Raw genomic sequence first — 14,313 nt, 5'->3', positions numbered from 1 at the left:
GTAAGACTAAATGCTAAAGGAATTACACATAGTGGTTGTATTTAATAGTTGTTTCCCATGGGGATTCAGTTTGAAAATTCTGATACCACTACGCATATATTCTGGACTTGAACAATTAAGTAAATGGATGAGAGCTGGTGAGAGTCACGTTTCTCTTTGTTGGAGTAGGAATTTACAGATAAGCAAGGGAAAGAGGCTACAATGATCCTTTTGATAATAGATTAGAGTTGGGAAACATCAGTGTGAACTAATGTTTAGCCTAATATAGACATAGATGGTTACATATCATAGATAATATATATATACACAGGTTAGTGTACACACACACATTTCCTTGCTCTGTCAGGAGAGGGCATGAAAAAAATGACACCCCAGGGACGAAAAGTGTACTTAGCCACCAGATCTTTGGTTCTAATACCATTCTCCAATAAAAGGAATCATGACTCCTTGGAGAAATGTCTGATTCTAGGAGTGGGGTAGGAAATATATGAGTCTAGAGAATCTTACAGTGCCAGAAAGTAAGGAATGAATGAATGGATTCTAAATGATTTGTAAATAATTGTAAATCAATTGTAAAAAATGTACAATACTACTACAAGATGTTAATAATAGGGAAAACTGAGTGCAGAATATGTGGGAACTCTATACTATCTTAATTGTTCTGTAAATCTAAAACTATTCTAAAATAAGAATGTATATTCAATAAATGAAAGTACTGTTGGAAGGTCTCACAATAATCCAGTGGTTTCTGTCTCTCCTGCAGTTTTGAAAGTGTTTGCTGCCTTGCTGACTCTTCTTCTCTCTCAGACATCACCTTTGATGGCAATCCAATAGCTCAAGAGTCATGGTACAAACACACTGTCCTTCAGAATATGACGCAGCTGCGCCAGCTAGATATGAAGAGAGTCACGGTGAGAACTCTTGAAGTGCTTACCATATTGTCTTCCTTACTGTGGATTAGGAGACTGGGGGGCCTATTCTTTGCTTGAAATGCTTCTTAGTTTTAATAAACTATCATAACTATATAATTGACAATTATAATTACACATTTTTTACCACCTGTCCCTTATTCCCAATTTCACTGAATAGGGCTGTTAAGTAACAAAAAATCCAGCTGAGTAAATTAAAAAGATCAAATTGGCTTTATTAGTCAGTTCATGAATTCGGCAGCATCCCGTGTAGCAAGTGGAGGGGTGCTCGCAATGACTACAGAAAAGGAAAGGTTCTTAAAGGTAGAGAGGAAGTGGAGAAAGGGTAATTATTAGCAAAGGATCCATTGTTTTAGGCAAGGTCACCCTCCGGAAGGGAAGGGAAGGGGCCTATCAGTAAATTTCCGAGTCCTGACCAGGAAATTCCCAGGTTGACTGGTTACAGATTACATTTCTGGGCATAGACGCCTAAACTACAGTTAGGTGAGGTAGTAAGTCTTGGTTTATTGGCTTGTGGCCTTGACCTAAGTGGTGCCGTTTTGGGCCTGTGGTTTCCTTTTTAACAGGTTTTTTAAAAAAATTAATTTAAATTAATTAGCCATCATGATTGTTTAAATGAATCATCACGATTGTTTTTCATTCTGGCTAATACCCAACTGAAAATTTCTTGTGGGATGGATGAGTAAGAATGGCATTCATTAAGTTACGTAATGTAATGTTACAGAACAAGGGTGCCAAAGCCAGACTGCTTGACATCAGTCCGGGCTTGACCATTTTCTGGCCAAATGACCTTTGGCCATTTACTTAACCTTTCTGTATCTCATTTTCCTCGAAGTAAAATGGGGGGCAAGGGGGTCATAATTATGTCATAGGGTTGTTGTCAAGATAAAATAAAACACTAAACCTTAGAACAGCATGAGGCTCATAGGAAGCATCACGTGGAGCTGTTGGGCTTGTTATTGGCGCCATACCTCTCAAATAGCTCTTTTTATTCATTCGGTCTGCATGTTAGATATTTTCTGTTCTTCGGGGTTTTAATATGACCCCTGATCTAAGTGAAATGCTGTCTCCACACCTTCTGGGTGCACACTGCACGTTTGCATTTTACAGGCTTCAAGAAGTTCTGTAATAAAGACATTTGCCTTAATTTGTTTCAGTGCATATCCCAGATTTATTTGAATATTTTACTATCTCAGATACCACCTATTAATGATCTCAGTTTGATAATCTCAGAGCTCGAAAAATATCTTAAGCTTCCACTTGTTTTCTAACTTCTAACTCTGTGGATTCTGAGTGGTCAGCTAGGTTTATTCAGTTGCGAATTGACTCATTGCCTGTAGCCATTTTCACAACCTGTGCAATTTACATTTCTGGCTCAGCCTTATCACGGACATCTCAGGTGACCAGCAGATAGCTACAAGTGTGAATGAGTTTGTTAATGCCAGGGATCTTCTGGGGGCTCTGCCTCTTTGTTCCAGCATGGAGATTCAGTTCTTTGTCCTCAGTTTGTTCAGATCTATCCTGCAAACACTGTTTTTCATACTTTCACCCTTATCTCCACGTGTTTCTTTCTTTTTTCCCCCAAAGCTTTTATTTATTTGTCAGAAAGAGAGAGAGAGAGAGCACAAGCAGGGGTAACAGCAGGCAGAGGGAGAAGATGACTCCCCACTGAGCAGGGAGCCCTATGCGGGACTCGATCCCAGGACCCTGGGATCATAACCTGAGCCAAAGGCAGGCACTTAACCAACTGAGCCACCCAGGCACCCCTCCATGTGTTTCTTAATTGAGCATTTTTGGTACTTAATAATTACTCTTCGTGGTGAGGTTGAGATGGGTGGGGTAAGAAGTGAAGCTAACTCATTTATATAAATTAGTACTTAATTATATATTATGTTTCTCATAGTGAACTTATATGTCAGTCTTGCCTACCCAACTGATATATACAATCCTTAAGGGCAGAAGCCATTCTTCTTCCTTGCCTGATATATACAGATGTCCTATACATGTTTATTTCCTTTCCTTCCCTATCTCATACAGTGCTGAGAATGTAGTAATGTTCATTAAAGTCTTAATTGAGTGAAATTTATCTACTTTCATGCCCGAAATAAGGGAGAATGATGCTATATATAATCATTGTCTTTGTACATCCCATGAGTTGTGTTTGCCTGGTGAAGAAATGAGGGAAAATCACCTGGGATGGGAGCAGGGCCTGCTGTTCTGCTAAACACAGAGAAGCAATCCTTGTACATCTTCTCCTTCACAGTTTAATTTGAGAAATTAAAAAAAAAATAATGTCTTACTAAAAGCTTTACTTGAGGTATGATGGGCATAAAATTAATTGCACATGTTAACTGTACAAGTTGATAAATTTCAACATGTATATCACCTGTGAAACATCACCACGGTCATGCTTTTTCATAATCCACCACCAAAAAGAGTTTCCTCATGCTCCTTTGTTATCCCTCCTTTCCACCCCTCCCCATCCAACCTCCATGCCCAAGCAACCACTGATATACTTTTTGTCATTATAGGTTAGTTTCCATTTTCTAGAATTAATGGAAACAATTTCAAAGTTACAGAAAAGTTGTAAGTACAGTAGCAAAAACTTTTTTCTTGAACTATTTGAGAGTAAGTTGCTGATTAGATTACCCAAAAATCCTGAACACTTGAGTATGTGTTTCTGCAAGCAAAGACATTCTCCTATATAAACACAATATAACCAAAGAAATTCGGAAGTAAAAAATGAATAACTACTAGTGTCTAATTCTCACACCACTCTCAAATTTTACCAATTATGTCAATAATTTCTGTGTAGTGAAATGATCCAGTTTGGAATTATATATTACATATGGTGCATTTGATTGTCAGGTCTCCCTCATCACTATTTTTCAGGAACAGTTTCTCAGTCTTCCCTTGACTTTCATGACTTTTAACATTTATGAAGATTACAGGTCAGTTTGTAGAATGACCCTCAATTCAGGCTTTTTGATGTTTCCTCACGATCAATTTTTATAGATTTTTGCATAAATATCACAGAAATGATTTTGATTTTTCTCATTGCATCCTATCAAGTGGTATATAATTTCTGTTTATCCCTTTATTGATGTTGACCACTTCAATTAAGATGATGTCTGCCAGCCTTCTCCATAGGAAGTTTTTCTTTCCCTTTGTAATCCCATTCCTCATAACAATTTCAGTTTATTCATTTATTCATATCAGTATGGACTCATAGTATTTAGTCTTACCTTTTATTTATGACTTTTTAGTAACTTTAGTGTAGAAACAGCATACCTTTTTTCTCAGTAACTTTTTTTTAAATGATTTTATTTATTTATTTGAGAGAGAGAGAGTACGCATGCAAGAGAGGGGAGGGAGAGAGACAAGGAGACTCTGTGGTGAGCATGGAGCCTGACACGGGGCGAGGTCGTGACCTGAGCCGAAATCAAGAGTTGGATGCTTAACCTACTGAGCCACCCAGACGCCCTAAAACAGTATACCTTTTAAAAAACTTTCTGTTAACAGCATTGGCAAACAATGGCACATGTTCTGGCCATGTGTTTTTGTAAACAAAATTTATTGGAACACAGTTGCGTCCCTTCGTTAATACGTTATCTCCATATGCTTTGGTGCTACAGTGGCAGAATTCCATAGTTGCTAAAAGAAACTATATGGCCTATAAGTCTAAAATATGTACCATCTGGCTAAAAAGTTTGCTGACACCAGTTCTATACCAATTTTTGTCTCTTTAAAAATGGTATCTCAATTTTTATGTAATTTACTATATAAACATTCTTTGTATTTGTATAAACATGGATTATACAAATAGTTAATGAATCTCTGTGCACTAGAGCTGTGTGCTGAGGACGCAGTGAACTCGGGCACTGTGGAATATTTATAATTTTCAAGGGAAATGCAGTGATATTTGAGACCTTTGAGACACTGAGAAGACTACTAGCTCAAGGTCATTTACCATTTCAGCATGAGGTCACACTCTGTTTACTTCCATGGCATCAATTCTTTGCAAAGCTGAGCTTTCAGTGGTGGTTTTGCTAAAACCAAATACAATGCCCAAATCAGTATGGAACAGGAAATGAGGATGCCAGGGTCCAGTCTAAATACAACATTTGAGAAGTTGTATAATGCCCTCCAGATATACAGATTTCATTGGTAAGCAGTTGTGGTTCTTGAAGAATGGTGTATTTTTTTCTTTCAATTTATGTGTATCATTATTTTTTTCAAATGGCTCCTAAGTTGCTAGAACACGAGCACTTAATAAGTTGTTTACTAACTACTGAGTAAACAGAGCTATTAACACATTTCAAAAGAAATGTGTTTCACTTAGAAGCACCATGAAAAAATTCCTGAGCATTCTTAGGCACATTGAACTGAAAAGTTCCTGTACTAGGATCTGTATTGGATACTAGAGATGATAAGATCAGAATCTAATTCATGCCCTCAAGTTACTCACTGTCTAGTGCAGACAGGTTATAATGCAAAATGCCAAGCTAGAGAAGATCAACTGATAGATATGTATATGTACGTACACACATTCACATACATGTGCGCATGCACACACGCATAGCGCAGTGACATTGAAGGGTAAAGACACCCTATGTCTACCAGAGAAATAGAAGTTCCAAAGGAGAAAATACTTGACTTGGGCTTGAAGAATGGTTAAAAAGAAGGAGGATATATCTGTGGAGAGTGTTCCAGGGAGAATGAAGGCATGCAAAATGCAGAGAGATGTGAGGGAATATAGTAACCAAGAGCAGTTCAACACGGCTGAGCCCTGAATATACATGGAGGAGGGTAGCAGGACAAAGGGTGTCTGACAGGCAAGGCCTAGGCCACAAAGGGCATTTTATGTCATAATGAAGAGTTTAGCTTTTTGTCTTGGACATAATAGGAAGCCCTTGAGGAGTTTAAGGTGGTTAAATTACATTTGCCTATTAAAAAAATTGTCTCTCCGGATAGCAGCCCAGGGGGATGAATTGGGGAGGATAGGATGGGTGAGATGAGAAGCAGGGAGATTAGTTAGAGTGAGAGTTTTGGGGGGGGGGGGGTGGCCGATCCAGAGGAATGGCAGAAGATAATATGAGGCCAAGAGAGTATGTAAGTTGATGGCCTCAGTTCCCATTTTACTTTTGTTATCTCTGTTAAGAATGGCTTTTAGTCTGTAAAGAGTGAAATAAAAATAAGATGAAGAAAGTGAAGCTTAAGTGAGTAGATAAGTTTGATGTAGAGCAGGGGCTGGCAAACTTCATCTGTAAAGGGTCTGATGGTAAATATTTTAGGCTTTGGAGGCTATACAGTCTCTGTTGAAAACTACTAAACTCACTGTAGTGTGAAAGAAAGCATAGACACTACATACATGAATGAGCATGGCTGTGTTCCAATAAAACTTTATTTACAAAAATAGGTGGCAGACTGGATTTGGCCTGTGGACTGGAGTTTGCCCGTCGCTGATCTACAGCACTGAATAAATGTAGTGGATAAATTGCTAGACCTCTGAAAGTTGTATCAGAGAAGCAGTGTCGAATGATAGAGGAGCTGCAAGTTAAGATGAACTAATCTGTCTTTTTACCATAGAAGGAAAGAATATAAATTTCCCAAATTGTGACAGTAAACTTGATGCTGAGTATGAAAGAAATCTAAATTAGATTGTTAGAGGAGTTGTGAGTATTAAGGAAATTGGTCACTAGGAGGCAGCATTAGTTCACTAAAAACAACTCATGCCAGACACAATTAATTTTCTATGTTAGCTATTGTCAATAGGCCCCCTTAGAGGGGTGTTAGAGATAGTGTTTTGGTATTTAAGCAAAGCTTTTGACAAAGTCTTTTATGATACTGCTTTGAGTAAGTTGTATGACAACATAGTTAAGTGAATTTGTGATTCGAGCCAGCCTCTAGAAAAATCTATATTGGCATGCCTTGAGGCTTTATCCTTGGGCCCCTTTGATTCAACATTTTTGTTAATGACTGAATGAGAATATTTCTGTTATTCTGATAAAATATATGATTGACAGGAACTGGAGAACTTGGAGATCCTGATATACTGGTTAATCAAAACAGAATCCCAAAGTAGCTCAATGATCTACAGCCAGGTAGCCTGTGGACCAAATCCATCCTGCAGACTGTTTTTGAACAAGAGAATGGTTTATATATTTTTAAAGCATTGTATTAAAAAAGTAAAGAAAAACAACATGTGATAGACATCTTTTGTGGCTCACAGAGCCTAAAGCATTTACTCTCTGGCCCTTAAGAGAAAAAAATTGCTGACCTCTAGTGTAGAAAAACAAGCAGAATTTGGCAAGATAAAAATAGATACATTGAAAAGCCTGGACTTTTCTCCATGACAACAAACAATTCTCAGCCCAAATGCAGATTTATGTGAGATGAGACTTAGCAAATTAAGTTCAGATTGAGTTAATTGCGAGAGGTGATCGTTAGAAGTTATACGGTTTAAAATAATATCATTTATCAAAATAGAGAATTCAGAAAAATAGAGACAGTAGTCCCCATTTTTTTTCTTCAATGGTCAGATTATACCTGAGCTATTAATCTTAGAGAGGTGACAACAAACTGAAGTATTTCCAGAGAACCTGGCACAATTCGTTGACAGAGGAGAAGACATAGGAAGATATTATAGTGGTCTTCAAATATATCACAACTATCCATGAAAAAAGACAAGACATTGTAGAGACAATTATAGAAAGAGAGCAGACATTGTATAGACAGTTTTAGGACAGGCAGAAGTTTTTCGTTTTAATTTCTAAGGCAGTATTTTGCTAACCCAGGCACTATTCTCAGAATTCCGAAACAGACACAGTTTCACAATTTCTCAAGTTTTCCCTTCAGATGCACATTTAGTTGCCTTAATATGACCTTGTTTACAATTTCCCTCCAAAAACTGCAGCAGTCTACCTAGGACAGAAGTGAGTTTTCTGTTGCGGCAGCGGTTACTAATGCTCGCCGATACATTTTGATTCTCCTGTTTTTCTCAGGTGGGAGGACTGTATTTCCCTTCCCCTTTGAACTTAAGTGTAGTTGTGCATCTTGCTTTGGCCAATGACATGTGAGCAGAAGTAATGTATGTAATTTTCAGGCAGGAGCGTTTAAAAGCCAATGTGTGATTTTCACTGCTTTTCTCCGGTATGGTGGCCATCATGGGAGCATGTATTGAGTTGGAGATGCCATCGGACCACAGCACCCAGGATTACGTAGGCACTACAAGGAGGACAGCTGCAGGGTTCTTTGCGTGATCAAGAAGTAAACTTTTGTCGTAAGCCAGTGTAAATTTTGAAGTTGTTCTGGCAGCATCACCGAGCTTGTTCTGGCTTTTCCCCCCATCTCATATTTAACAGCTAATATCTCCAGGCCAAGAGAAGTCAGCTGATGTGGCTTCCATCCTTCGCTCTGACATTAACTAGGACCTAGAAAGATCAGTTTTCTCCATTAAAAAAAAAAAGATTGTGTGAATGAAAAATAACGGACTGTCTCTTCTAGACAAAAACTCTGATTTTAGTCTGTTTGAATATTTGTTGTAGTCAGGGAAAACAATGTCTTTTATAACTAACTGTCCTAAAGTATATGGTTAAAAACCCACATTGCCATTTCTTTTCTTTTTAATTCCACATACTAAATTGCTGCGTACTACTATTATTTATTTGGAGCAAAACTTTTTCTCACATAAAATATGCATTGTTTTAGAGCCTTAATAGTCTGCTAACAGAGTATAGTCTAAGTTATCAAACACCTATTAAATCACTGTGCTTATTAATTACTTTGAAATCATTTCTACATTTTATCTTTATAACAGACTGAAGTACGGAAAAAAGATTTTTTGGTCCTAGATAGATCCTTTTGCTTTGCTATATAAAGGGTATGGCTTTTATCCCAGAAATGGAGCTATTATCATGAAGATGCCAGAAGTTTACAGTTTTTTTCCTTCTTACCAACAGATTTATAGCTTATGTTCATAATTAGAGGTTTATTTTTGTTTCCAAGTTTAGTTACTCTGTAATTATTTGGGCTGAATATAGTCATTGGATGTATAAATTCCTTAAAACACTCAATATTTGAGTTGATTTGGCGTGTATCCAGTTTTCTTAGGTTTAGCCTTCCTTTTAAAGTCCTACTGCCTTTAATAGAAGCTCAAATTCTTTTTGAAAATCTGATGAAATCATCTCTTAAGTATGTGTAGGACGTGATCCATACAGTTTCCAGTACTGTTTGAAATTGGCTCTTTGAATAACCAATCTGTTTCTAGTTCACATTTTATAGATGAGTCAACAATTGAACATCAATATATTTTGCTCTTTTAAAAAGTTTGTTCTGAAATAGGTTATACTTAATAGGTACCAAATCAGTACTTACTGAACAAAAGAGTTTAATATAGTTGTCAGTCCAGCTACGTTGTGAAGCTAGAAATCAAGCTTCTGAATGTTTTGTGGAGTTCGCCTCAGAAGCTCTACCTAGCCTTCGAACACCAAGAATAACTATTTTCCATATCGTAAAAGATTTTAAATTCACCACTAGTCACATTCAGTTTCCATTCCCTTTAAAACAATTAAATCATATAGCAGATTACTATTGAATTTTAACCTTACCTTTTATATCTTTCTAAAATCAGTAAAATTCATTTAAACATGTTCTTATTATAAAAAATACAAATTCCATTTCTCACAAGCTATGGCTTCTGGTCCTGATCCTGGCTTTGTCACTAGCTGTGTGACCTTGTATAAATTATTAACCTTCTCAGAGTATTCATTACCTCGTTTCTAAAATTAGAGTCTTCCAGTGGATGCATTTCTAGTTTTCTTTCTAACTTCCTGGTAATTTCTCCTTGTGCATTTTTTAAAAAGAGTTTTTGTTTATTCATTTGAGACAGAGAGAGCATAAACAGGGGGAGAGGGAGAAGCAGACTCTCCATTGAGCTGGGGCCCGGCATGGGGCTCAATCCCAGGACCTAGAGATCATGACCTGAGCTGAAGGCAGATGCTCAACCATCTGAGCCACCCAGGCGCTCCTCTTTGTGCATTTGTTGTGTCCTTCTTTAGTCTAGGACTTTTCTTTGTTTTCAGAAGCATTTATAATGGCTCACCCCCTAGAATACATTTTCATGGCCTCTTTGACCTTTAATTCTAACATGATATATATACTGGTCAGGATAGCCTGGATTATGCTGTAGAAACAACTTCTCTGACCTCAGTGGATTAAAGAAACAAAGTTTATTTCATTCATACTGCCTGCTTGCAGTATGTATGTATGTATGTATGTATGTGGTCTGGAAACTTTGCTGTGTGTTGTCTTCATTCCAGAACCAAGGCCTTGAAAGTACCCATCATGTGGAGCTTTGCAGATTCTATAGAAGAGGTGAGAGAGAGAACAACTATCCCATACATTGTCTTTGAAAGCTGCTTCCTGAATAAACTCCCTCCAGAAATAAACACATGTCGCTTTTGTTCATCTAACATTGGTCAAAGAAAGTCACATGACAGCACCTAACTGATAAGGGGCAAGAATTGCTATCTTACAATATGGCCTGGATGTGGGAAGACACAGGAATATTTGGTGAACAGCTGTTATGTTCTATCTATTATGTACTGTCTAATATGTTTTAAAGCAAATGCTGACTTCTGGTAGGGAGGAAATCAGTACCACACTTATGGAGAGCAATTTGTAAACATATAAAAAGTCCTAGAAATATGTCTTCCGTTTGATTTAGTGGTTCCAGTTTTAGGAAATTGTTGAACAGATATATGAAGATGTATATTTAATAATCAGTTCTTCAAATATACATTTATTGACTATCTACGATGTGCCAGGAGCTGACATGGTCAGCTTCAAGGAGCTCTTGGGGTAGGAGAGGGGAGAGAGAGTAGCAGAGATTAAACTGAAACAGGTTAAGTGCTATAGTGGGGAGTACAGGGTGCTATGAAAGCATATGGGAAGGTTTCTTCTGACCTGTTCTTCAGTTGCCAGAGTCTCGCTTCGGCTGTGTACAATATGGTCTTCAGCTCCCCTCCATTGGATTTTTCATTTCAGTTTGTATAATTTTTCATTTCTGTAAGAGTTCTCCTTCAAATGTGCTAAATTACTTTTTATGGTTTCCTATCTCTGAAGATATTTTCAAGCTCACCTTTTAGGAAGAAATTGTTTTTCTCAAATTGTGACATCATTTTGAATACCTACAAATCTTTTGATATTAAAATTTTAAATTACATGTTTATAATTGACTTTACTAAAATTTGACAATCTTTAGGGGAAAAAAACATGATCCACACTGTATACAGATTGCAACTTGAAAAAATGTGTTTATAGTGAATACTGTAAGATGATACAGAAATGATAAGACGTGAGTTAGCGTGTTGGAATTATGGCTGATTTTTAAAATTTTTTCTAAACTTTAATGTTGTTTTATAGGTTTTAGAATTTAAGAAATTAGACTGGCCAAATCAACTTAAAAACAAAGTAAAAGTAATAATAAAGAATAATTTATTAATATTAGTGGAGAGCTTCAAAAGGCTTTCATACTTGTTTTAGTATTTAAAAAGCTGTGATTTACATCCTAGGTCAAATAAAGGTTGTGAGAGGTATAATCCTTTAGTTTTTATCATCATAGTAGAAAGTTTTAAGTCTTTTTATGTGGAACTGTAGTACATGGCATACAAAGAAAAACTATGTAAACCTTCTCCCCCCTTGCTTCTTGCTCTTTTCCTTCTGTTTTCTTTCTTGTATTAGCAAGGTACATCTCACAACTAGAGTTGGCAGGAGAGTTAAGAACACACAGTTCTTTAGAATTGGGAAGGGAAAAGAATAAAGAGGAAATGGCTAACTTTCTATGAGGGGCATATTTTCGGTTAGCAAGTAGTATGCTTCTCACAAAGGAAACCACACTTGTAGAACCAAAGAAATCGCATAGAAGAGGTTAAACCCTTACTAATACTTGTAAACTTTTTTTGCCTTTAGGAAGAAGAAAGGCGTATGGCATCTGTTGTAGCCAAAAAGGAGGAAGAGAAGAAGCGGGAAAGTCATAAACAGTCCTTGCTTAAGGTACTTTCCCTAATGCCTGCATGCGTACGTGTGTGCGTGCGTGCGTGTCCGTGTGTGCACGCACGCGAGCGCGCGCACTGAAACTAGATAGCTAGTCAGCTGGAAAAGCAGTTTCCCAACTTTGTAAAGTTTTCATTCCTATTGGTAGAATTTTTTTATAAATAAATACCCTTATAACTTTTATAAGTTACCTATAAATAAGCCTGTACTTGTGAAATGCTACATAATGTACGTTATAAAACACATGCAAAAGCTACAGATTTTAAAAGGAAGGGATAAAAAATAGAACACAAGTTACGGTTTTTCTTCCACACCAGTGCCTCACCTTGTGTATCCTTGTGCCATGTGCTCTTCATTTTGGAAATCACCGTAATCGACCATCATCTTTACTGAGATATTTTAATGAGCTCTGATACATGGGTTTCTTTTTTAAAATTGCTTTTTAAATTGAAAAGCTTTCTCTATTAGCTTCTCTTAAATAGAGGTGGTAAAGATTTTGAGGATTTAGGAATTAAAATTTGTTTTAAACTAGTTTTAAATGATTTAGCATATCGTTATTATTTTCCTTAGATAAAATATTTTTTCTCATCACAACTATAGTAAATAAAGACAGCTTAAAGTTTATAGCTTGTATTATGCTCCTACTGTGTTCTAAAACCAAGGATATCATGCTGATTATCAGTACTCATTCTTGTCTTATGTAGGTGCTTTTCTTTTTAAAGTGAAAATGCCATTTAGAATTCAAAAGATGACTAGTAGGGATATGAAGCTGTACAAGATAAACTTTGGAAACAAGGACACTTGTTGGGGCAATGGAAATGTAGATTTTTTTTTTTTTAATTTTATTTATTTATTTGACAGAGACAGCCAGCGAGAGAGGGAACACAAGCAGGGGGAGTGGGAGAGGAAGAAGCAGGCTCCTAGCAGAGGAGCCTGATGTGGGGCTCGATCCCAGAACGCTGGGATCACTCCCTGGGCCAAAGGCAGAGGCTTAACGACTGCGCCACCCAGGCACCCCGGAAATGTAGATCTTGATAGGGGTATGGGTTACAGACGCATATGCCTTCCTCAAAACTGGTCAAAGACTACTTGAATCTGTCTGTTTTATTCTATGAAAACTAATTCTAAATTAACAAAACAGAAAAACAACTGGGTCCCGAGCCCTCTCAGCTCAAGACTACTACTTCAAAAGTATTTAGAACTCTTGACCTTGACCTGTTATGCTACAATTTTCTCATTTGCTATTATTTCTAACCTCCTGACTCCTCCCCAACTTTATCTGTTTTCCCTTATCCCATTAATTAGATGTACTATGCCCCCTCTTGATATCTCTATCTTTATATTGATTTAGATAATAGAGTTTTAGTCTTTTTTTCTACTGGAATATTTCTAAGCGTTGGTCAAAAACACACTTTGGTTTATAGGAAATATAGTTGTAGGCAAAATTTTTAAAATGTGTAGTTATGAGCAAGATTTACCATTGCCAAATAATACTATTGGTAAACTTTCTGAATGGCTCATTTGGAAAAAGTAGTAGAGTTGATCGTTGAACGATATGAGTTTGAACTATGCAGCTCCACTTGTTACACAGATTTTTCTTTCAATAAATACGGTACAGTACTGTAAATGTATTTTCCTTATGATTTTCTTAATAACATTTTATTTTCTCTAGCTTACTTTATATGAATACAGTATATGACGCACCTAATATACTAAGTATGTGTTAATCAACTGTTTATATTACTGGTAAAGCTTTCAGTCAACGGTAGGCTATCAGTAGTTAAGTTTTTGAGGAGTCCAAAGTTTTACACAGATTTGCAGCACCCCTGACCCGACTCCCATGTTGTTCAAGGGTCAACTCTATTTCCTATCATACGGCTCCTATACATATGCTGTGTAAGTGAATGGACGAATAAATGAATAAAAATATATAAGTAAATAAATAGACTAAAGCTCTCAGACCAAAAGAACACTTTTGTATGAGTCCTAGAGCATGGGAAGGAAGGATAAACAAAGAAACTCCATTGGTTTAGCTTTAAAGCTACCAGTGTAAGTTGAGCCCGGTATAGGCAACAGATTGCTCTTGACTCCACCTTTGCACTGAGATTTTTTTCTTGGATACCCAATTCAGATGCTGTTCACTATCAGCATTTTTGGAAACATGCCATTAAACATTTAGCCAACATGGTTTTTCCATGTTTGGAAAATTTGAAAACTTCCAAAAATAGTGAATGCTTCTCTTGAAGTCACTAAATAGAACTCTTTCATTATGGGGGTTATTTAGCTTTAACATGTTTTAATTAGAGGAGAAGCATGGGAAGTCAAGAGA

General features: G+C 36.8%; 1 protein-coding gene across 4 annotated transcripts in view; it reads left to right on the top strand.

Moving 5' to 3' along the window:
• LRRC49 (leucine rich repeat containing 49) overlaps nt 1-14,313 on the top strand; it is a 154,618-nt gene that overhangs the window by 90,859 nt on the left and 49,446 nt on the right. For 3 of the 4 annotated variants that reach the window (XM_087856817.1, XM_045810681.2, XM_045810680.2), the window contains 2 exons: nt 764-911; nt 11,901-11,984. In XM_087856817.1, coding sequence (XP_087712943.1) covers nt 764-911; nt 11,901-11,984 — 232 coding nt within the window. Of the gene's footprint in view, nt 1-763; nt 912-10,249; nt 10,305-11,900; nt 11,985-14,313 lie in introns of all 4 variants that reach the window. The other variant, XM_045810682.2, reaches the window with a different exon arrangement.

The sequence above is a fragment of the Ursus americanus genome, chromosome 28, assembly GCF_024610735.1.
Source record: "Ursus americanus isolate L20-20 chromosome 28, mUrsAme1.1.p, whole genome shotgun sequence".
Classification (NCBI taxonomy): Eukaryota; Metazoa; Chordata; class Mammalia; order Carnivora; family Ursidae; genus Ursus; species Ursus americanus.
Note: the sequence above shows the minus strand (reverse complement) of the source record. Positions and strands in the feature narration are given on the sequence as shown.